This window comes from Stegostoma tigrinum, chromosome 16, assembly GCF_030684315.1.
Source record: "Stegostoma tigrinum isolate sSteTig4 chromosome 16, sSteTig4.hap1, whole genome shotgun sequence".
Lineage (NCBI taxonomy): Eukaryota > Metazoa > Chordata > Chondrichthyes > Orectolobiformes > Stegostomatidae > Stegostoma > Stegostoma tigrinum.
The window spans coordinates 35,399,441-35,424,042 of NC_081369.1; the positions used below are offsets into that span (position 1 = coordinate 35,399,441).

Genomic DNA, 24,602 nt, shown 5'->3' on the forward strand with positions numbered 1-24,602 from the left:
TGGTCACCAAGAACTATGAAGTTTTTAACTGGGAAACTGAATTTTTAAGAAGCGAACAGCTCGGGCAAAGGGATTTTCTGCTTTTACCCTTCAAACAGGTTGCCATTCTTAAATGTTTTAAGCAGTACCTTTTGTAATTGGCACCTATTGAGATGTTGAATTGTTGATGCTGACAGAGTGAGCTATCCAGAGTGAGTATCCGGACTGTTTAAATGTTGAGTTACATCTCAACTGACAAGGCTAATTCAACATAGTGTTTGTAAACTGTTTTATTTCATCAGTGACTATAGGATGTTTTAGATTTGCTTTACATATGCTAGAATTTATATAAATTGACTTAAAATAAATACTCTCACTCTTGGAATTCATTGGGATTAGGAAAGGAAAAGTTAGAAAATCCATATAATTTGGGTGAAACATTTCACAGAATTGGAAAAGCTATTATTTCTGGACAACCTAGACTATTGACCTGAAAAGCCAAGTGTAAGGATCCTAAACTAATTAAATGATGCTGCCTCAATTAGAATTTATGACTGCAGCTTAAAACTGCCCATAGTTTGGTAGGTGACACAAGGGTGAATGTTGATGAGTCTGTCTGGTATATTGTGAAAACAAATCAGCCTGAAATTAGGCTTGCAATTAACCAATCAGAGACGCATTGATGCTTATCTTCTCAAAATAAAAGTCAGATAGTTAAGCACTGGAATTCAATTTAATTTTTTTATATTTTTATGTTAAGAAGTACATAATTTCACAACAGCATGTAAACTAGATTCCTTAAGAGTGCTGGCTTCACCACAACTCCCTGAATTTATTTCTTTAAAAAATTTTAATGATATAACTTAAAATATGATATTAGATTTACTTTTGAGAGCAGAGATAGTTGAGGCAATGTTGCCACATGGCATTATTCATGGAAATGGAGTTAGAAGTCAAGACTGAGGTTGTCCCTTCCCACTAGAGGGTAACAAATGCATCATGATAATTGGTGTTGATTGGAAAATACTAATGAGAGAGTTAGAATTTAGGGGCATTTTCAAGATGCCAGATTGTAACTAGTGAAATGTCACGGGGTCAGTGCTAGTGCCACAATTATTTACAACATATATCAATGATTTTGATGAAGAAGGTGAATGTATTATTGCCAAGTTTGTGGATGACAAAAATAGATGGGAAGGCAAGCAGTGTGTGTGGCAGAGTCTGCAGAGGGATATAAACAGGTGAGCGAGTGGGCAAAACCCTGACAGATGAAATATAATTTGAAAAATGTGATGTTAGGCACTATGGCAGGAAGAATCGATGCGCTTAATATTGTTTAAATGGATTCTTAAATCTTTTTGGATAAGCTGTTAATATTTCTCTTTATAGGTGTGTCTGAATGATGATTTGGTAGCAAAATTCTTTGCATCTTACGTTTCACCGAAAGACATGGTGAAAAATCCAAATTCTGCATCAGCAATCTCTTCAGCACTACACCAGAAGAAGGAAGTGCCAGTTAAGAAGAATGTAGACCATGCAGCATTAGCTCTTTGGTCTGAGACAGTGCAAGGAATTGCTCTTACAGTATTAAAGCAAGGTATGATATGTTTGTTGACTAGTCTGTTATATTGTTGATTTACAAACCTTCCATCTTCATTCTAAAAGTTTAAAATTATTTTCATTTTTATTTAGCATAAGGCATTTGTAAATGCAGTTTTTCTCAAAGTCTTGCATCTGTTTTAAGACTATGTATTACTAGGTTACACACCCTCGCCTCTGATCAAATTTCCTTCACTGATTACTTTTATATTTAAATTTGACCTGTTAACATGAACCACTTCCAATTCATACCAGTGAGTTTAAAAACAAAAGTTCCCCACCTCTCACTGCAGCACTTGCCCAAAACCTCAACTTCTTGTTCGAAAACCATCTGCTGATGAGATCTCCTATTCTTTCTCCATATTCCCTGAATCTGTCAGAATTGAATATACTTCTGATCATATCTCCCCTCATTTTCCTTTACTCCAAGGAAAACAACTTTAGCCTCTCCAATGTAACCTTATGGCTTAAAAACCCCTTCATCTGTGGAACCATTCAGGTAAGGCGCTTCTGGACACATCCTTCCTAAAGTGTGGTGACCAGAATTGGATGCAATACTCTATAATTGTAGCCTAAGCAGAGGTCTGGCTAGATCAAGAAAGATTCAAGTTAAATCCTTTTTGCCCCAGTATCCTTATTTAAAAAAGCCCAAAATCTAAAATGCCTTATTCACTTTCAAATTGTATGCACATTAACCTTTGGATCCCTCTGTGTCTGTCGATATTTCTTGCTAATAAAGTGGTTATAATCTCATGACTAAGTAATTGTAAGTCTTTATTTTTAGTTTTGGGGTTCTGTATTCTGTTTACTCATTGTTACTTTGCTTTATTCGAACTTCTGACCTGTCTCCATAGGTCCTGCTGACCAAGAGCCAGTTGCTCAAAGTCTACAATCCCAAGAAAGCGTATCCAGTAAAAGTATGAACAGACAGTACAGTGAGACAGCTGTATTGTCGTCCAACAGAAAATCAACAGAGTCACTGGCAACCTTTTCTCTTTGTTCTTTGGAAAAAGAATTAGATTGCAAGAGAGCAAGGTATGCATATGTTTCATTCAACTCAGCTTTCTTGCTATGAAGGATAATTATTTAACAGCTATGAGGTCATTGGAAATGTGCTTTGTTCATCCAGTTCTGTTAAAACATGAGGAGGACAGGAATAATATCTATTTCTGAGCTTTATTATGTAGTTGTACTTCACATTTGAAAATAGTACAAAATGTTAATAAATTAGCATCAGTATGAAGTAGTGGAAGTTGATTTGCATGCTTTTTTAAAAAATTATTGCTATTGCATATCTGTTCAGAATGAGTTAAATGGTATGTTTTCAGCTACCAGAAAAGTTAATGGCACCTAACTCTGCTATATGTCGCTTCGCTCGATCCCTTTTGATTATATGCATGAGTGAAACTTTTGCAACTGAAATTTAGATATATGAAAATCATTTACACACTATCTGTTCAGGTTGTGTCTTACTATATGTTAATCATGACTCATGTTCTTACCAGCCAACTTGGGTCCCGGACTGAAACCTGGCTTGATAGATTGTCAATGCCACAACAAAATGAGATACAAAGTGGTCCTTGCCTGAAACATAAACACACAATGCTGTAGATTATGCTTTAACAATAAAATAGAAGCTTATTAAGATGAGCAGTGAAGATAAAAAGAATAAACCAAACTATACACTTAGCACATAAATTCATTTGGGGTGGCACAGTGGCTCAGTGGTTAGCACTGCTGCCTCACAGCACCAGCAGTCTGGGTTTGATTCCAACCTTGGGCGACTGTCTAAGTAGAGTTTGTACATTGTTCCTGTCTTTGCATGGGTTTCCTCTGGGTCTTGCGGTTGCCTCCCACAGTCCAGAGATGTGCAAGTTAGGTAAATTGTCCATGCTAAATTGCCCATAGTGTTCAGGGATGTGTAGATTAGGTTGGTTACAGTAGAATTGGTCTTGGTGGGATGGCCTGAGGTTCAGTGTGGACTTGTTGGGCTGAAGGGCCTGTTTCCATACTGTAGAGATTCTATGATTCTAAAAGATTTTTAAACACATAGTAAAAGTATGTTTCTATTAGTTCCACAACACTCCTTCACAAATTGAAAAGGGAAAAAAAACAGCTTTTGTGTTGTACCCAAAACACCCCTGCTACGGACCTGATAAACGTACCTTGCATAGCGCCAAACAACACCACTTAACTGATGATAAAATGTGAGGCTGGATGAACACAGCAGGCCAAGCAGCATCTCAGGAGCACAAAAGCTGACGTTTCGGGCCTAGACCCTTCATCAGAGGCTCTCTGATGAAGGGTCTAGGCCCGAAACGTCAGCTTTTGTGCTCCTGAGATGCTGCTTGGCCTGCTGTGTTCATCCAGCCTCACATTTTATCATCTTGGAATCTCCAGCATCTGCAGTTCCCATTATCTCTAACACCACTTAACTGTTGACTCATGTAGACTGACCATTACAGCTTTGTTCTGTAATCTGTTTCCCGTTAAGCATATTCCAAATTATCTGTCTCTCCTTCATTTAAAGTTCTGTCTTTTAATGTAGACTTAGTTTGGAAGGTTCCCCAAAAAATTTCATCATATTTTCAATCCAATGCTCACCTGCCTAATGTACCATTCTCCTTGTCATCTTGATGCTATTTAATGTCATCCTCAACATCCGTTTATCTCCATTTCTACTTGTCAGGATATGAATTTAGGTGAGTCTGCTGCCATGTCTTGTTTACCGCTCCTCTGATGAGAATTAAAATGATATACTTTTTTTGAAACTTAGGTTTTACCTTCATGATGAAATGGGGATGGACAGGGAATCCTTCACAGTGATGGAAGAATGTGATGAAATACCAGCTGCTAGAAGTTATGTATTTATTCTATTTATTAACAATTAAATAAATATTTGCCCACTAAAATGCCATTTTCCAGGATTAGTACGTGGTAGAATCCCAATTATATTACTTTGTAGAATGTTATACTTATTTGTACTATAAATGGAATAGAATTCTGGATGTGAGTTTGCTCGCTGAGCTGGAAGGTCAGTTTTCAGATGTTTCGTCACCATTCTGGGTAACATCATCAGTGAGCCTCCAATGAAGCGCTGGTGTTATGTCCCATTTTCTATTTATCTGTTTAGGGTTCCTTGGGTTGGTCATGTCATTTCCTGTTCTTTTTCTCAGAGGATGGTAGATGGTCTCCAAATCAATGTGTTTGTTGATGGAATAGAATTCTATTCTATGAGAGTAAAGTTTTCCTTAATTTGAAATTTGTTATCAGCTTCTAGAACTACCAAGGAAGTTTTTCCATGGAACAACTGAGTCATGAACAATTTTTAATCTGATCCTTGTACTACTGTGAACAGACTGAAAATACATAAAAGTTGCTTTAATTGGTTTCAGTGCACTGAGTTTAGGATGAAGAAAATCGGCTGGGTTTTTTGCTTCTGTAAACTGTATAGCATATCGTGTTGATTGAGAGAATCAATTCCACTGTGCTGTGTTTAGTAGCCTGACAGAACATATGAATAAAAATCATGTGGATATGGTAAGGCAGGTTCCAACATATGTGAGACACAAACTTAACAGGGAATTCATGTTCTTGGAAAACAAACAATACATTTTGAGAAAGAAAGGGCAAAATGCCTTTTTTCACATGCAAGCTTTGCTCCATAGAATATAATAGAAATTGTAAAATATCGAGAGTGCAGCTGCCTTCATCTCGTACGATAGTCTTGTGACCTGACCTATTTTAAGCTAAGCATTGCCTGTGTGGCTCAAACCACTGTTTGGTGTGGCCAATCTCATTCCAACTTTGCTGCAGTCACAGACAGAGGGCTGAGAAGGTGCACTGTTTGCTAACCTCCTGAAATTTGTTTACATAATTTCAACTTCTTAATTTCTCATTTGTGACTAATTGCTTTGAATCTCTGTGACAGTCTTCATCCCTTTATAGTTTATTCCAGACAGTTATTGCTGCTGCTTTCTAAGTGTAAGTTTATCTTTAATTGATTTATTTGATCCATAAACAGTTATTGATGTTTGGAAGTCTATGATATCCAGTCTGTTCTCTTGTCTGTCATATGTTGGCATGTCTCACGACAGTAGACCTGGGAACAAAAGTGCTGGAAAAATTCAGGTCAGGCATTTTGGGTGGAGAAAACAGTTAATATTTCAGATTATTGATCTTTATTCAGAACTCTCAACTGTTGGAATGTGCTGAGGACACAGGTTTAGTGGATTTAGTCTTTTGATGTTACAGGGCCACATCCTCGGTGCTGATAGCTGGAGGTATGGCAACGTCCTGGCTCATCTGGCTTTCTAGATAACAATAGAGTCAAACCAAACTCATTACAGACATGAGGAATTTCCTTCATTTGCTGCTGAAGGTGTTCTTTGGTAAGGAATGTGACAGCATCAGTGCAGTGAAAATATGGTCTTATGGATTTGGCACATTTCAGTTTTGAATCTCAGACATGTAAGTTTTTGACAGCTTCCCATTAGTTCTGATGTCTAATCTCTGGAGATGACCTGAAGTACCCAGGTGATAAAAATGTCATGTCCATGCCAGAACATAATGTTATTTAATTCCACTGCCGATTCCAAAGGGTTCCAATGTTATTCCATTACTGCCAACCCTACTCCTCCTCTCATTGTGGAAAGTGAAGATCATGTTGAGCAGCTTTGGTGGGTAGCCATTTTTCTCCAGTCACTTGAATACAGTGCATCTGTTCATGTTTTCAAATGCCATCTTGAGATTGAAGCGATTTAGTGATCTTTGTTCGTGGCTTTTTTTTTGTAGCTGCAAAACTGATTAGATAACGTTAATTGTAGATTTTCCAGTTCTGAAACTAGACTGGGATTTGGGATAGATGCATACATTGGTTCTACAGTTGATTTTCTGCATCTTTTAATCTTGATTAGAAAACATTTGTTACAAATATTAACCTCTTTGATCTGGAAATCTATTGTGCACAAACATCAATTGTCTGAGCATCTGAAGCATTCTCATTACATCATTTTGGTACAGAACTGTGGACAATTATAGTATTTGATAAGTAAAACAATTTTAATTACTCCTTTACAGTGCTTTAACATTTTTATGCTTCAGTTAACTTTCCATCTGTGTTGTTCCCTGGTTCTCATGCTTGTGGTTAGGCAATCTAATATCATTCTATAATCCAGAACATTCCAAAATCTACAAATGGCTTGGTCCCAAGCATTCCAGACTGGAGGAGTTACAATGTAAGAGGTTTACAAATACTGCTGAGAAATATTCATGCAAATAGATAGCTGTGCTGAAGATTAAATGCATTTCTTGCATTTTTGCTGTCTAAAGATGAATGGGAGGTTGGCGTAAAATTTTATGTTTTATATATACACACATTTGTTTATATGTGTGTGTAAAATGTATAAAATACGGATCATTACTAAGTTAAGTATATCCATTATAATCATTTGTACAACAACTTTCCAGACTCCTACAGTTTCTAAATCCAGATCCATTGAACACAAAAAGTGAAGTTGAATTTAATTTACAACAGGTAATTTTTGATAAATTATTCACAAGCTTATTCAAACAATTTATTGAGGTGATTGGTCAGTACAGTGGTTTGTTTCATGTACCGTTTTCATTATCAATTATTTTTATTGTTCAAGAAGAATGATTTTTAATTTTGGAAAGTTTATGATCCACAACTGTATACTGAAAAATAGTTATTATTTCAAGTGTCATTTCATTATTTCACTTGTGACCTTTCTCCCCTGCCCCTCTTGTCATTTTAGGATGTTACCTGTGAAATAGTGTAGTTCTTGCCATTTATTTTAGGCCACTAAGCATTTGTTTAAAACATTAGATTAGATTAGATTCCCCACAGTGTGGAAACAGGCCCTTCGGCCTAACAAGTCCACACCGCCCTTTTGAAGCACCCCACCCAGACCCATTCCCATCACCCTATAACCACTCACCCCTGAACACTACAGGCAATTTAGCATGGCCGATCCACCTAGCCTGCACATCTTTTGGACTGTGGGAGGAAACCGGAGCACCCGGAGGAAACCCATGCAGTCACAGGGAGAATGTGCAAACTCCACACAGACAGGCAACTGAGGCTGGAACTGAACCCGGGTCCCGGTGCTGTGAGGCTGCAGTGCTAACTACTGAGCCACCGTCCCGCTCTATTGGCATGTGTTCCCATTCTCTCACTTAATTCATGCTTATTTGATATTATGGCCTGCACTGCCAAAGCACCTTTTTGCCTATCTCGATCAATGTTCTGCCTTGGAGAAATCACGTTTTTTGATCAAGCTGCCATTTAATTCAGTGAGGCGCTGTCCTCCTGATAGCTTGACAGTTGAGGCAGTCAGTGGGCAGACTGATTTAATATAGGCAGTGTTCTTTCAGATAAAGGAAGCCCAACAGCTATATATGGTAGTGTGGGCACTTTTCCCACCATCTAACAAATGTGCTGCAAATTAAAGATTAAAATAGTTTGATAATGCCAGGAATGAGAAGTATTGTTGGTAGACGAAATATTTGGTACAGTAGCCACTGAGACAAATCTCATGGAATCTGCCTACAAATTACTGCTCAGTTAGGTTTTGTGATAGCTAAGGGGCCTCATAAATGCTTCTCCATAACCTAATACACCTACAAGGTCAAAAACAATCAATTTAAATGCCAGAGGAAAACAAAGTACATCAATAAGCAAACAAAAGCTATTTTTCCATGCCTTATAATGGCCTGGTAGCATCTGTAGAGAGAAACAGAATCAAGAATCAGAGACATTGAAGGCTGAATGAAAACACCATCTTCCAAGAAGAACGTAAGAAATGTTTGCTCAACAGCCAGCAGCAAGATCAAAGCCAGTGTACAGGAAGTGAGTATTACAGATGGCATCATACGAAAGAACAGAAAGCATGTTTGGCATGGGAAAGCAGTTCTTTAACAGCAAGAAGCTAATTGTATATGCAAGTAGTAGCTAAAATTAAGTAAAGCACGCTGATAAATTGGAGGCCACTGGAGAGATGTTGACCAATGATTTGCACTACTTTGCACCAGATAACTCTACACAAACAACAGGTTGGCGTTATCAAGTCTAATGCATTGTGCTTTTTAGAATGATGACTGGAGATCAAGAACATCAAATGAAAGTGGAATAGTGGCCAGACACCAGTGTTCATGCAACAATCACAGGCTTTGCAGGTCTGCACAAAATGTCCCAAAAATGAAACCCTCAAAGATAATGATCAAAGTTCATTTCAATAGATTAAATGAAGCTGAGAGCCCAATGCAGTGGGAAGAATGAGCGTCAGAGTTGAATGCTTTGACCTGCTGAGAACTTCCAGGATATACTGGAAACAGTGAATCTTTGGCCCTGCCTAACAGTTGCTGGAAGATCTAACAACCATTAGAAGAGTATACCAAGGATGCAGGTTTAGTAGTCTTGTGGTGTGCCACAAGGATCTGCTTTGGGACCACTGCTGTTTGTCATTTTTATGAATGACTTGGACGCAGGCATAGGTGGATGGGTTAGTAAGTTTGCAGATGATACTGAAGTTGGTGGAGTGGTGGACAGTGTGGAAGAATGTTGCAGGGAGACTTGGATAAACTGCAGAATTGGGCTGAAAGGTGGCAAATGGAGTTCAATGGTGATAAATGTGAGGTGATTCACTTTGGGAGGAATAATAGGAAGGCAGAATACTGGGTCAATGGAAAGATTCTTGGTATTGTGGATGTGCAGAGGGATCTTGGTGTCCATGTACGTAGATCCCTGAAAGGTGCCACCCAGGTTGATAGTGCTGTTAAGAAGGCTTACGGTATGTTTGTTTTTATCAGTGGAGGGATTGCATTCCGGAGCCGTGATGTTATGCTGCAACTGTACAAAATGCTAGTGCGGCCTCACTTGGAATATTGCGTGCAGTTCTGGTCGCCCCATTACAGGAAGGATGTGGAAGCATTGGAAAAGGTGCAGAGGAGATTTACCAGGATGTTGCCTGGTCTGGCGCGCAGGCCCTATGAAGAAACGCTGAGAGACTTGGGTCTGTTCTCATTAGAGAGAAGGAGGCTAAGAGGGGATTTAATAGAGACGTACAAGATGATCAGAGGATTAGATAGGCTGGACAGTGAGAGTCTTTTTCCGAGGATGATGACTTCAGCTTGTACAAGGGGGCATAGCTACAAATTGAGGGGTGATAGATTTAAGGCAGATGTCAGATGCAGGTTCTTTACTGAGCGTGGTAAGGGCGTGGAATGCCCTGCCTGCCAATGTAGTTAACTCAGCCACATTAGGGGCATTTAAACAGTCCTTGGATAAGCATATGGATAATGATGGGATAGTGTAGGCTGAGCGGCTTAGATTAGCTCCCAGGTCGGCGCAACATCGAGGGCCAAAGGGCCTGTTCTGCGCTGTATTGTTCTATGTTCAACTCCATTTCCTGCCCTCATCTTCCTGCCATTAATTTATGTATTTTGTTTCAGATTCTAAGACGCGTTCACTGAAAAGGCAGACATTTTAAGAAACTAGCTCCCGGCAATAATACATCCCAGTGAGGCAGACAGAGCCTAGGAAAGGGGACACTGTTAACAGATGAAGTTAGGAATGGTATCAGATTGGAAGAAATAAACTTAGGTTATCGCAAAGATGGGTGGTAATCCAGAGGATTTAAAGTTTCTTTTTAAATTAATTTTTGCATTTTTAACCATTTTTTTCCTCTCATTTGATCCTATTTGATGCTTTGTTTAAAAGCATGTCCCTCTCTGAGTATCATTACCTAAATAGTGGTCCTGCAATGCCTCATAACAGGTAGTTCTCCTCTAACACGATAGTTGTGTTCTTGTGTGAACTTGTGGTATAGAAAATCACCGTAGAAAATCAGGTTATAGGGAATTACAAATTTTAAAATTTTAGTTCAACTGTTTATCTTAAAAGCATAAAGTTCAATATAAAAAGGTGAGTTTTGTGGCTCTCAACAGCACAGGCTGACAGTGGACCATTATTCAAATCAATTGTGTTGTCAAGCAGTTAAACTGGTAGTTGTCTTTCAGGAGTGTGGAAGATTTTATTCTTTGGTTATTCTTTTTAGCCATCCTACAAAATGGCTTTTGACCCCTGGAATGGAGTCTTGGTGCATTCACTAATCAAACTGGCACCTTGTAGGAGCTTGGAAATGTCACCTATTTCTCTGGATTTAAAGAAGGTATCGTTCTTTTATATCACTAATTGACTGCATGATTTTACAGAAGTTATTTCAAATTAAAGGTTGGAATAAATTCAAAACTTAGTTTACTTGTATTAGAAGGAACTCAACGTAGGACAATGAACAAGCTTGTTTCCTTTATACGCAGAGTAACATAATATATATCTTGCATTCTGCTTTTATTCTCTTTTTGTTTTTTGGAAATTTTTAGCTTGGCAAGTTAGCAACTGTTTTCTGCAAATGTACCATTTATTTGAATTTTTCAGATTTAACAATTCACTTCGGTTATTTTCGTGCCAAATGTAAAACAGAGCTATTGATTTTGTGGTATTGGATTGGATCACTGGCTTTTTGGTCCACCCCAATTTAAATCGAGATTTTGAGTCTGCATCAGCAATTTGTATTTATTTTATAAACCATGACTTATTGCCACTGATTACATGGAAAATAGGCTTGATCTGCTTAGTCCTTCGGCTACAACAACTGTTATTATTCTGTTTGGCTCAAGTTTGAGTTTCAAACACATCTTTCCATCTGTTGCAAAATTGATTTATTTTGACCGTCTTAACGTTGTTTACTTCTGCTTCGGTTTTCCTTTCACCATTGCCTAAACTGTAACCTCTTTTTGTCATCACTAGACATCCATCCTTCATAAAACATGGCACAGACATGATGAAGTGAATGGCCTCTTTCTGTGTCACAACTTTTGTTGTAGAAATTTTTATTTCTCCTTAACTAACAATGAGACTAGACTACGGCTCCCGTTTTGAAGCAGTTTGTTTTCTTATTGCTACCAAGGAGAGTGAGTGTCAATCTCCACTGGCACCCAGCTCCGTCAATACAGAGTATAATAATCGCCATTATACCATTAATTTCAGAGAATGTTCCCGTGATGTCTTGTGTTTGATTCATTTATTGTAAGGTTAAAGGAAACAGACGCTGCTTGAGATAACAGGAATACTGTCTTACAGATGCCTTAATAATTATTACTTCAAATGACCTTTGGCATGCCGCAAGCATAAGGGGTGATTACAGTTTAATTGAAACTCTAGCTTATTAGTAGCTAGGCTCTACGGGGAATACAAAGAATATATCTACTTCAGCCTAAAACCTTGGTATGGTGACAATACATCAAAAGGTCCTTCTCCAACTCTAGCTAAGATAACATACACATAGTGATAACACTGGTTCAGAGATAGTAGGAACTGCAGATGCTGGAGAATGTCAGATAACAACAAGGTGTCGAGCTGGATGAACACAGCAGGCCAAGCAGCATCAGAGGAGCAGGAAAGCGAAGTTTTCTGAAGAAGGGCCTAGGCCCGAAACGTCAGCTTTTGTGCTCCTCTGCTGCTTGGCCTGCTGTGTTCATCCAGCTCGACACCTTGTTATCACAGTGATAACACAGTGTGAGCAACTACCTCCTGACTTCTGCTCAGCTCATTAAAATCCCACATGCAAAACTAATTAAAATTCTTTCTCTAAGTCGTCAGTTTCTCCCATGGCTGCCTCTTCTGTCTTGGACTAAATTCCCATCTACTGTTGCGATGTAAAATTTTTCTTCCACAACTTTCCTATGGTTTTGTTTCAGTTGTTCAGAGTCTGCATTTTGTCCTGTGTTAAACCCTGCTCAATTATCACCTTGAGTGTTTACTCACCTTTTCCGGTTCCTCTCTTTTCCCCACTTTTAAAGTTCTCCTCTCGATTATCCCGCCATCATTTCATTCATCAGTATCTCAGTAAACTTTTCTAGAAGTGACTTTTTCTGACTCTCTAACGCTGGTCTTCTGTGTATTCCTAGTTTGCACTGCCTTTTTTTTGGAAGAATTGTAAATGTATTTTTTTATGATCTGCTCCCAATCTCTGTCAGTGTCATTACTTTCTGAAAATGTGTGCCTTTTTAACCTGATTTGTTATATCACCAAAGTTTTTGTTTTTATTTCTTTGCACTCCCTTGAAGTGACTTGGGATTTTTTTTTTAAATAGAACTGTATAAATGCTTTCCTTCACTACCTTGGTTATACAACAATACAACAGAAATGTATTTATGCATTTCATTGTGGACATATTGAATTTCTTGCAGTATGATGATTTTCAAAAATATTTGCCTTGAGCAGAAGGAATTTAATAATCAAAAACATTCAATTGTTAAAACTAAATGAGAGAACTTTATATCTGCTATGATTTTTAAAGAAACTAACTTTTTATATTTTATACAATAAAGCCCTTGTTGTCCAGATCCCAAGCATTTGACATTCTCACACGTTTGGCACTGAAAATTCAAAAGGGGAATTTCAGATGCTTGGAATCTGGATAATGTTAGTTATTGGAATCGAATAATAGGCTAGATGCTTTAGTAAAGCTACTTCATGGTTTTTGTTATCGATTTAAAGGCAGAAACCTTTAATATACCAAGTAGTCCTGGCCACTGCTTGTTTAAAACGCACATTGACCTTGTGACAGTGACCAGTTGAGTTCTCCCAGGCTGCACCGGTATTGCATATACAACCGACTGATTCAGCTAAGTGGCATCCCCATTCCCAATGTGCGTCAAAAAAAAGATGTCTTTTATGTTTTAAGCAAAAGTTACTGAACAGTGTATTTCTTGCGCCTGATCGGAACTGCCCTTCTTCTCTCTGTACTGTCCACATCAGTTAACTAAAATAAATGTGTGACACCTACCGCTTACTATCATGTACTTGTTAGAAAATAGCTTGGCTGTGGTGAGTGACATTATGTAGCTGCAGGGTGAATTCACAGACTATTTGCAGTCTTATTGATGTCATTTAGGCTGAAATGTCAGATCATGGCATATAGCTTTTTTACACATTTATCTGGTCTGTTTTCTCTTAGGAACTGTGGAAGAAAAAAATTGTTAGTCCAAATGTCGCGCAAGCTTACTGTTGGCCTGCTATAGGCCGTGGTTGTGACTTGATTGCAATATCGCAGAAAGGAGATGATCCTTTTCTCTACCTCCCTCCATTATTGACATTTTTACAATTACCATCCGTGTATAGCTATCAACCCAGGCGAAATTTGGTAAGGACCTTGGTGAATTGTGTTTAGTCATCTCTTTACTATTAGGGTTTCTAATCCACTTGGCATTACATCCAGAAACGCTGATTAAATTTTAAGTATATTGATTAATCAATAATACCCCTATGTTAAAACTTGAAACAAAATACTGATTTTTTTCCCCAGAGGTTAAACTAGGCGATGTTTAGCAGGGATTAATAAGCAATCTCACTTTTGCTGCATTCTCAAATACTCCTTTTCTCATAACTGAAAATTTTTTGTTCTGTATTAATCCATTTCTGGATTTTTAAAACATTTGTATACATTTTGGTTTTAGTGGGTGCATGTAATCCACCTTATGCAAGATGAACATCTGTCATCTTTCTAACTTTGCTGCCAACACAGTTTATGTTGATTCAGTACAGTTTTGACTTCCCTAATATAAATGAAGTATCACATAGAAACAGTGTTTTTGGTTGGCTGCATGGCCCTGTGGACCTGTTCGGCCGATTGAATAAAATTAAGGCTGATCTCCTACCTTAGCTCACTTCCCTGCTTTGCCCCCATATCCCTCTGGTCCCTGAGAAATCAAAAAGCTGTTGACTTCATTTTTAAGTATGCTCAATGACTGAGCATCCACAGCTGTCTGGAGAACAGAATTTCAAAGTTTCACAACCCAGTGAGTAGTCCTAAATGTTTGACTCCTTTTAACCTGAAGCTATGACAGACCTTCAGACTATCCAGCCTGTCAACCCTGTTCCAGTTTCAAAAGAATTTGCACATTTCTGTGAGGTGACTCCAGAGATTACAGGCACATTTTACTCATTTCGTCCCAGGAATAAATCTAATAAACCTTTGTTGCACCACCTCCAAGGGATATTTATCCTTTTTTGGTTAAGGAAGCCACAGCTGTACACCAGGTATGCTCTCGCCATTGCCCTGTATAATTGTAACCATATTTCCTAACTGTTCTAATTCCTATGCAATAAATAATTACACATTTTATTGCCAACCTAATTAATTGCTATACCTGCATGTTAACTTTATGCAATTCTTTTGAATATCAATATTTAATAATCTCACCTCCTAAAAATAAACATTTTTCCTAATCCAACCAAGGTGGATATTTTCTCATTTTTTTCACATTCTGTTCCATCAGCATTTTCCTGCCAAAACATCAGAGTTATCCATTTTTCTCTTCAGCCTTCTTGTGTACTTCTCAAAGATAACTTTGCCATTTAGCTTTGTTTCATCAGTACTTTATATGTACTTTACTTAGTCACCTCCTTTTCAGACAGTAATATAAATTATAAATAGCTGAACCCACTCCAATTTTTTTCTTCATTCAGTCACGGGCTGAGGACATCACTGGCAAGGTAGTATTTATTGCTAATCCTTAATTGCCAAGAGGGCAGTTCAGAGTCAACTACATTGCTGTGGGTGTGAAGTTACATGTAGGCCAGACCAGGTAAGGATGGCAGTTTCCTTCCCTAAAGGACTTAAGTGAGCCAAATTTTTTTTTTCTTTGACAATCGACAATGGATTCTTAATTCCAGATATTTATTGAATTCACATTCCACCATCTGCCGTGGCGGGATTGGAACTCAAGTCTCTGGATTGACAGTCCAGCGATAATACCACTAGGCCATTGCCTTCCCATTGCTGCAATTGGAAGCAGCTAACCTGAAAATTACTTTGATTTCTGTCCATTATCTAGTCTTCAATAAATGCTAATCTATTACCTCCAAGCTGTGAACCTAAATCTTGTATCAAAGCCTATCATTGACATTTTATCAAATGCTTCTAAAAAATCCAAAAATATCGTCATTGTTCCTCGTTGCCAAGAGGCTTATTTAAAAAACAAAAGAAGCCTCATTTGTTTTGCCTTGAAAAAAAACTCCATTGATGTCAATAATCAGTTGATAGTCAAGTTTTGAAATTATGACGGTCAGAATTTTCCAATAACCGAAAGGCCTGAACACTACCTTTGTATTCTGCATATCAAGAGTAGCTCTGAGGCAGCAGTAGATAACCTTCACTTTTTGAAGTGGTCAACACTTCGTCTGTTTTATTCTTTGCCATCGGTGATTTGTGAACTGTATCTTTTCCAGATCAGAGAGCCCAGACCTGGTTTGGTGAATTTTCCATTAACTATCTCTCATGGGATATAATTGAATTTACAGAATTTGGATGCTTCCTTCATTCACGTTTTCCATTTTCATCAACAGTAAAAACACAAAATCTGGAAAATAACAGACGGTCAGTTAACATCTGGAGAGAAACTGCATGTCATGAAGTTGTGGCCATGCTGACAAACACAATGAACATGTTATAACTATTTTTAATCATTTTACTAATGCTGACCGATATGAGTATTTCCAATAAAAACCAAAAGAACTGTAGATGCTGTAAATCAGAAACAAAAACAGAAATTACCGGAAAAGTTCAACAGGTCTGGCAGCATTTGTAAAGAGAAATGGAGTTAACATTTTGGTTCATGTGACCTTTCTGAGAAATTTCAGATCTATTAAAGAGACATATATTTTTTTTCAATATATAATGGAATGGAATTACCTATCTGACCACACTTCAGTGTCCCACGAATTATGACTTAACTACTGTCAATAGCTAAGCTATCTTATCAAATCTAATTTAACAAATGAAGCTAATCAATTTGAAGCTAACTATTAGATTCAGGCTTTTGGATGTTCTGGTGGAGATCTGATTACACACTAAGGTTATTTACTCGACCTCATGTTAAGTTAATTTTCCTTGTTTAATTCTATATTACAGAATTAATTGCCATCATTTAGCCTTTGATTTGATCCCACTCAATAGTTCTCGGCTCTACAGTATAATTAGTTAATTAAACATCCATCCTTATGCACAGAGTCTAATACCATCTAAGTTTGTGGACAGAGTATTACCTCTTGGTTTAACTCCCCAATCTAGTGACCTACAGTTTGTATCAATAATAAATTTAGGACCAAATATTTCATTCAGGTATAGCCAAATTGGTCAGTTTCTTCCCGGAAAACAGCTTCTGGTCAGATATCTCTCTGATGGAACACTTAAATATTAACCCACATTTTTCTGCAGGCCTATATATGAGGCCGCAGAAATAGACTGTTAAGTCACATGACACTGCTGCTTTGATTTTTCAGTTTAAGCACCTGTCACTGGTATACAAGGAACCTGTTGCACGTGAATTCTACCTTTGTTCTGGTTTGAATATGACTGTTAGGATCCACATGATTCCCTGGACCTTTTGTTTGAATTAGAGCTGTTGGTTAAATGAAATGCAATTGTCTTCTAGATTTAGAACAAAGAATTTCACCCTGAGCACGAAGACTGAAATATCCCTTTCCACATAAATTTTACTGCTAGTGATCAACTGCTTCTTCTAAAAACATTACAAAATTCCGAGAGGATTTAAGCTCACGAATTTTGAACGAGGGGCTGTAGTTTAAAAATAAGGGGTTGCCCCTTTAAGACATTGAGAGAAACTATTCTGTTCTGAGAGTTGAGTGTCTTTGGAATTCCCTTTCTGCAAAGATACTGGATGCACTATCTTTAAATGTTTTTAATGCAGAAATAAATAGATTCTTGATTACCAAGTAGAGGAAAGATTATCAGGGGTATACCGGAATGTAAAATTGAGGTTAAAATCAGATCAGCCATCACTAAATCATCGCGCGTTATACTTAGTAATCCTGAATCCCAATGCTATGTGGACATGGGTTCAAATCCCACTGTTACTGGTGGAATTAAAGTTTAATTTCATTAATAAATCTGGAATTTGAAACAGTTCTCTCAATATCTCTCTCATCACTTAATTATTGAAAAATTCAACCTGGTTCACTGGTGAGTTAGCTGTCCAGCTGCAATCCTGTCTTGCAGGTTAATGTCACTTTGGGAGCCCATGGTTTTGTGAGTTGCTAGTATATGAGTACCCATTGCATGAGCACAGTTTCTTTTGAAGCTGACGACTTTGGCTTCTGCTATGAAAGGAATATTCTTATCATTTCCTCAACCCCTTAACCACTGCATTTAGCAGAACAATTTTGTTCAAAACTTTGGCATCATATTTAACCCGCAGCTTATTTTTTGATTCTAGAGTTCCTCAATCCCAGTTGATGTTAAATCAGCAAGGATTTTAAAAGTATGTTTTTGAGCAAAGTTTAATTTTCTTACTTGTATTAGCTGTTGCAAAGATCAAAACACTGCTAAATTACTTCAGTATGTTTTTCAATTGATATTACCTAATCGTTTTGACAGATTTTGGTTATGGTTTAAACCAAAAGCTTTCTCCAGAATTATACTAAAATATTGTCATAGGTTTTGTGGTTTTCTTGCCTGCATTTCTTGTTATAATGTGCATTGTGGCTGCACCAGACATTCCGAATGGTAGGATGAGCAATGCAGGCTGGCAAATAAGAGCTCAAAATGTGTAAGGAAGAACGGGGGAACAAAATATTTACCAGTTATTTGGGAAAGCTGCTCAGTGTTCCACAGGTTTACGAACATGGATATATAATCTTTTTTTTAACATTAGCATATCAGTGTTAATTTTGGGGTTTTCATCACTGCAAAGATTAAGAACAATTTAAGACGTGTGAGTTTTGACACTGGAGTAAAGCATTAAGTTTGCATTTTGTGTTTTTTGAACAATGTAATTTTATGCAAATAATGTTAATAAAACAGCCTTTACTTCTCTTTTAAATATCAGCCTTTAGCAATAATTGTTTGCCCGGGACGACAGAAGGCCCACTTTGTATGTCAGAAGTTAATGGACTTAACAAGAACCTCCCGACCTCTTTCCCTATCCTTGGTTTTGGTTGGACAAGATCCAGAAGAAACCAAGAAAACAAAATTTACCAAAGGATGTAAGTGTGCCCTTTATAGTTGCCAGTAGATTGGCCTCTGAGGAAATACTGGCCTTTGTTTTTTGTTGACAAAGAATACTATAAAAAAACTAATGTGCACCAATCTCTGTCATTGAGTGAATAATTTCATCAGAGTTGACCTTTTTAATGGCATCTCTTCAGCATGACTGTGTGTTTAAAAATAGAAACACAATTACATTTCACCGAGGCGGCATTCCTAAAGGTTTTTAGTGACCAGTCCCACTCATGGGAGTGGATTACTTAAACATATGCCATTAGTCCCTTCAGTCAAGTCTACAATTTGATAAGATTGTAGCTGATCTGATTGTAAAATAAACTCTTGTTGCTTGTCTACCTTGCATACTCTGACTCTTGTCTGTCAAAGATCTATCTAATGCAGGCTTAAAAATACTCAATGACTTTGCCTCCACTGCTCTCTAGAGAAGAGAAATCGCACATACTAAAAACCCACTGAGAAAAAAATGTTCTCGTCTGTCTTTAATCAGATGCTCCTTGTTTTAAATTCTGCACCCTGGTCTAGTCTCTCCCATAAGGTGCACATCCTTTCAGCACCCAATCTGGTAAATCCCCTCAGGATATTGTGTGTTACAATAATCACCTCTCATTCTTCCAGACTCCAGTCAATACCTAGCTAACTCCCATCCAACCTTACCTGTTTCCCAAGAATCAGTCATGTGAACCTGGCCCATGCTGTTTCTAATACAGTTAAATCTCTTCAGTAAGAAGACCAAAGCTGTATGTAGCTTTCCAGCTGTGGTCTCATCTACATCTTTACAGCTGTAGAAAAATGTCCTTACCTCAATGTTCCATTCCCTTTTTAATCAATAATAATCCATTTGTTTTGCCAATCACTGCCTACTCCTGAACATTGGCCTTTTGCGATTGATGCACCAGGACACATACCAGGAATTTTCTGTTCCACAGAGTTCTGCAATCTCTCTCCACTAAAGTAGCGTGCTGTTCATCCATCCTTTGCCTTGCCTCTGTTTTAAAACTGACGTGTGCATTCAAAGTCAGTTGAACTTCTGTTTCAAAATTTTAGAATCTTTACTTTCAACCTATCCAAAACCCACTGGTGTTTAAAGATTAAAATTACCCACACATATTTGAATATTTTTACTTCAGTGAATTATCCAGTATTCCAATTATCCAGGTTTGCTCTTTTTTTTGTGTACAAATCCTGATCCATGTCTGCAGCTATTTTGATGAACATCATTATACTTTTGGTCCAAGCTAAATAGTTAGAAATCTCTTTTAGCAGGCAGAGTGGAGAAAAACAGAAGAAGTGGGCACCTAGGTATAGTTGAATGATGGATGTTGTTGAGGCAAGTGACTGAGGTGTCAGTGGGGGTAACACTTAGGGCAAGTGATCATAATTCTATTTATTTTAAAATAGTTATGGAAAAGGATGGAACTGATCAAAAAGTTAAATCTAAATTGAAGTCAGGCCAATTTAGTTACCATTAAACAGGAAATTGGGGAAGGCTATTCGCAGGTAAAGAGACATTTGGGAAATAGGAGGCCTTTAAAAGTATGATAATGAGAGTTCAGAGACAGTATGTTCCTGTTAGTGTGAAAGGCAAGACTGGTAGGTGTAGGGAATGCTGGATGACGAGAAATTGAGGCTTTGGTCAAGAAAAGGAGGAGACGTGAGATATAGTGAATCCTTGGAGGAATATATGGGCAGTAGGACAACATTTGAGGGAAATCAGGACTGCAAAAAGGGGGTGTGAGAGAGCTTTGGCAAATAGAGTTAAGGAGAATCCAAAGAGATTCTTTAAGAAAAGTAAGGGAACGCGTCTAACTGGTGGAGAATTGGGCTCATTAAAGATCAATATGGCCATCTATGAGTGGAACCATGGTAGATGCGTGCGATACTAAATGAATATTTTGTGTCATTAATTACTGTGGAGAAGCACATGGAAGCTAAGGAACTTTGGGAAATCAATAGTGACGTCTTGAAAAGAGTTCATATCACAGAAGAAGAGGTACCGGAGGCCTTGAAATGCATTAAAATAGGTAAATCCCTCGAACTTGATCAGGTGTTTCCCAGAGATAATGGGAACTGCAGATGCCAGAGAATCTGAGATGACAAAGTGTGGAGCTGGATGAACACAACAGGCAAAGCAGCATCTTAGGAGCACAAAAGCTGACGTTTCGGGCGGAGACTCTTTGAAGGGTCTAGGCCCGAAACGTCAGCTTTTGTGCTCTTAAGATGCTGCTTGGCCTGCTGTGTTCATCCAGCTCCACACAGGTGTTTCCCAGAATTTTGTGGGAACCTAGGGAAGAAATTGCTGGACCCCTTGCTAATCTATTTGCATCATTGACCGACACAGATGAGATGCCAGCAGACTGTGAGATGAGATGGGCTAACGTGGTGCCATTACTTAAGAAAGGCTGTAAGGAGAAGGCCAGGTAACCGTAGACTGATGAGCCTGATGTCAGTGGTGGATAAGTTGTCAGGGGACTCTGAGGGACAAGATTTACATGCATTTGGAAAGGCGAGGACTGATTAGGGTTAGTTGCTTTTTAAATCTTTAATATTACCTTTTGCATGGGAAATTGTGCCTCATTAACTTAAATGAGTTTTTTTGAGGAGGTGATCAAGAAGATTGAGGCAGAGCGGTGGATATTTTCTACATGGACTTCAATCAAGTGTTCAACAAGGTTCCACATGGTAGACTTGTTAGCAAGGTTAGCTCAGGCAGGATCCAAGAAGAACTAGCCAATTGGATACAAAATTAGCTTGAAGGTAGAAAATAGAGGGTGGTCGTGGAGGGTTACTTTTCGGACTGGAGGCCAGTGGCCAGCAGTGTGCCGCAAAGTTAGGTGCTGGGTCCACTGCTTTTCGTCATTTATGGAAATGATTTAGATATGCGTATGGGAGGAATGGTTACTAAGTTTGCATATGATACCAAAATAGTTGGTGTACTAGACAGTGAAAAAGATTATCAAAGTACAGTGGTACCTTGATCAGATGGGCCAATGGACAGAGGAATAGCAAATGGAATTTAATTTAGATAAATGTGAGATGTTGCATTTTGGTAAGGCAGATAAGGGCAGGACTTATACAGTTAATAGTAGGGCCCTGGGCAGTGTTGCTAAAGAAGGCATTTGGCACTCTTGCCTTCATTGCTGAGAACATTGAGTATACGAGTTGTGCCATCATTTGCAGCTGTACAGGACATTGGTGAGGCCACTTTTAGAATACTGTGTATGGCTCTGATCACCCTTGTGTAAGAAGGATGTTGTTAAAAGTCAATAGGTGCAGAAAAAATTTACAATGATGTTGACGAGACTGGAGGATTTGAGTTATGGTAAGAGGCTGAATAAGCTGGAACTTTTTACCTTAGAGCATTGAAGGCTGCACGGTGGATAGGTTGAATAGCCAAGTTCTTTTTCCTACAGTGGGGCTGTACAAAACTAGAGGGCATAGGTTTAAGGTGAGAGGGGAATGATTTTAAAAAGGTCTTGAGTGCGTGTATGGAGCGAGCTTCTAGAGGAAGTGGTGGAGGCTGGTATAATAACAATATTTAAAAGGCACCTGGATGGGTATATGAATAGGAAGGGTTTAGAGGAATATGGGCTAAATGCTGGTAAGTCCGATTGGGATGCCTGGTCTGTGCAGACGAGTTGAACCAAAGTGTCTGTTTCTGTATTGTGTGACTCTGTGACTGTATGACTGAGTAGTTGCTGATGAGCTACAGCGATTTACAAGTTAAACATGACATAGCATGACAGCAGATCTCCTGGTAGAAGCAGAATTTATATATTTGACATGTATTTAGATGGAACATGAGAGGTGAAAACCTTGCTGAGAAAACACTTGAAGAATTGCATAACCTCAGTTTGAAGTTTAAAGGCATGGTGCTAAAACAATAGAAAAATGAAAATGATTCTTGGATCCTGAATATGCGAGAAGTATTTTTTTTAAACCAAATATTTGTATGGGTATTAAAGTACAACTTAATTGCTCTTGGACTTTTTCACAATTTTTTAATATGCACATTTCTAATGGTAAAAAAATTGGAGTGCAGGAAATTGCTTTAATTGTGTGATGGATGTTTTCCAAGTACTTGTGTAAAACATTTGGATGTGCAAAATGTTTTTTGAATTACTTTGGTTAGATTACTGATTAGCAAAAGGTAAAATCAGCAATCTATTTACCAAATTTTGACCAGTTTAGTGTTTTCTTGAATTGAATTTTAGTGCTTACAAAGTATTAATTTGTTTGAACACTCTTTCCTCGTAACAGCAATAATTCATGGAATAGTACTTGATCTTTAAGCAATAATTGAGTCATTAACTTTACTTGCAGGTGATGTAGTTGTTACTACTCCACACAGTTTGGTACGTGTCCTTCAAATACACTGTCTATTTTTCATTAGACTCAGCCATTTGGTTTTGGATAGAGTTGATGTACTGTTTGATGAAGCAATGGATGAAGTGAGTATAGTTGTACTGAAAAGTTAGTAGCCAAAATATTTTCCTGTGAAATTTGATTATTGCTTACTACATCATTGTTACTGAGGGTAAATTTATGTTGGCTTAGATTTCAGAATTTCCTTGTACACCCACAAAGGACTTGAATTGAGCAGTATGGGATTCAGTTTCTAAGGATATTGAATTGAAGGATGCATATTAAAAACTAAACCAATTAAAAGACTAATGTGGGAAACCATGGAGCAACAGGAATGTGGCTTAATATCTTTGACTGTCAATCTCCAACATAATTGCACTTTGAGTTAAGTCCTCTCTTCTGTGTGGTGGTGTTAATGGAACATTAAACACCTTTTCTGAATCCAGCGATTTAGAGGTGTGTGCTGAATTAAATAAATGTAATCTTTCTGCTCCTATTTACGAAAGGATGCAGCTGAGCCATTTCTCTTTGCTCGTGCCATTTATAAATGTATTGCGTTTCAGTTTACATTTTTTTTTAAACTGCTCAAAATGCTTTTACAACATCACCATCATCCCAACATGAGCTGTGAACAATGTGGTTTCAAAATAACCACTCTTTTACGCTTAAAATGCTGGAGCTTCACTAAGTGTGCTTCTTGCTGTTCTCCATTTGGATGCTGGTCTGATACATTATTGCTTATGCAAGAGTAATATGACACCCTAGATGTACATGTAAGCCATGCGGTCTGAAATTTTTACCTTGTTTCCAGCGTTTTGGTATACTGTGGTGGATGAGTCCATGTGACAGTTGCCTCAAGGTTTAGTCCATTGCTGAAAACTTAATCCTTAATATTAGAATGTGCTAATTTGCATCACTTGCTGCTTACATTGGAATCGAGCAAATGTTTTGGCTACACCAAAAGAATGTTTTTGGTCAACTTTATTATCTAGTGGAAGCTGGTTTTCATCCGTGCATATCTCTGGAACAGCCATGAAAATCCTATATTAAAAAGTGGCTTGGAATAAATCTCAACAAAAACCACTGTACATCATTCCAGATCTGCTTTGTTAAGACAACCCCTAGAAAGTTACTTGATTAGTAGAATTGGGTACAACAGTTGAAAGATCTTCTCCTCCTGTTCCTCTCGACACTGTGTTGATGCTAGTTGATGACTGTCATGACAACCTACTTGACCAGCTACCTGTTTAAATTTTAGATTCATTTCAGAAGGACTTACTTCAGTTAAGCGTTTTTTATGGACATCTCCGTGTCTTTAAGGTTTATGTGTAAAACATAAAAATACAAATTAAGAGCAGAAGTATTTGGGTCTCTGACCGTTCAATAAGAAGATGGATGAACTGTTTGTGTTTTAAAAGCTACATTCCTGTATACTCCTGATAATAATGGATTCCCCTGCCCTACAAAAATCTCATTACCTCTACCTTAAAAGTATTCAGTGACCCCGCCCCCATTTTTGTCCTAAAAGGGCAATCCATGACTTGTTTCTCTATA

The 24,602-nt window shown here is 37.9% G+C and overlaps 1 protein-coding gene across 1 annotated transcript in view; it reads left to right on the plus strand.

The window, feature by feature from the left end:
- tdrd12 (tudor domain containing 12) overlaps positions 1 to 24,602 on the plus strand; it is a 116,274-nt gene that overhangs the window by 14,237 nt on the left and 77,435 nt on the right. The window contains exons 7-12 of the mRNA XM_059651532.1: positions 1,369 to 1,576; positions 2,433 to 2,613; positions 4,355 to 4,442; positions 13,620 to 13,805; positions 18,511 to 18,667; positions 23,007 to 23,134. Coding sequence (XP_059507515.1) covers positions 1,369 to 1,576; positions 2,433 to 2,613; positions 4,355 to 4,442; positions 13,620 to 13,805; positions 18,511 to 18,667; positions 23,007 to 23,134 — 948 coding nt within the window. The remainder of the gene's footprint in view (positions 1 to 1,368; positions 1,577 to 2,432; positions 2,614 to 4,354; positions 4,443 to 13,619; positions 13,806 to 18,510; positions 18,668 to 23,006; positions 23,135 to 24,602) is intronic.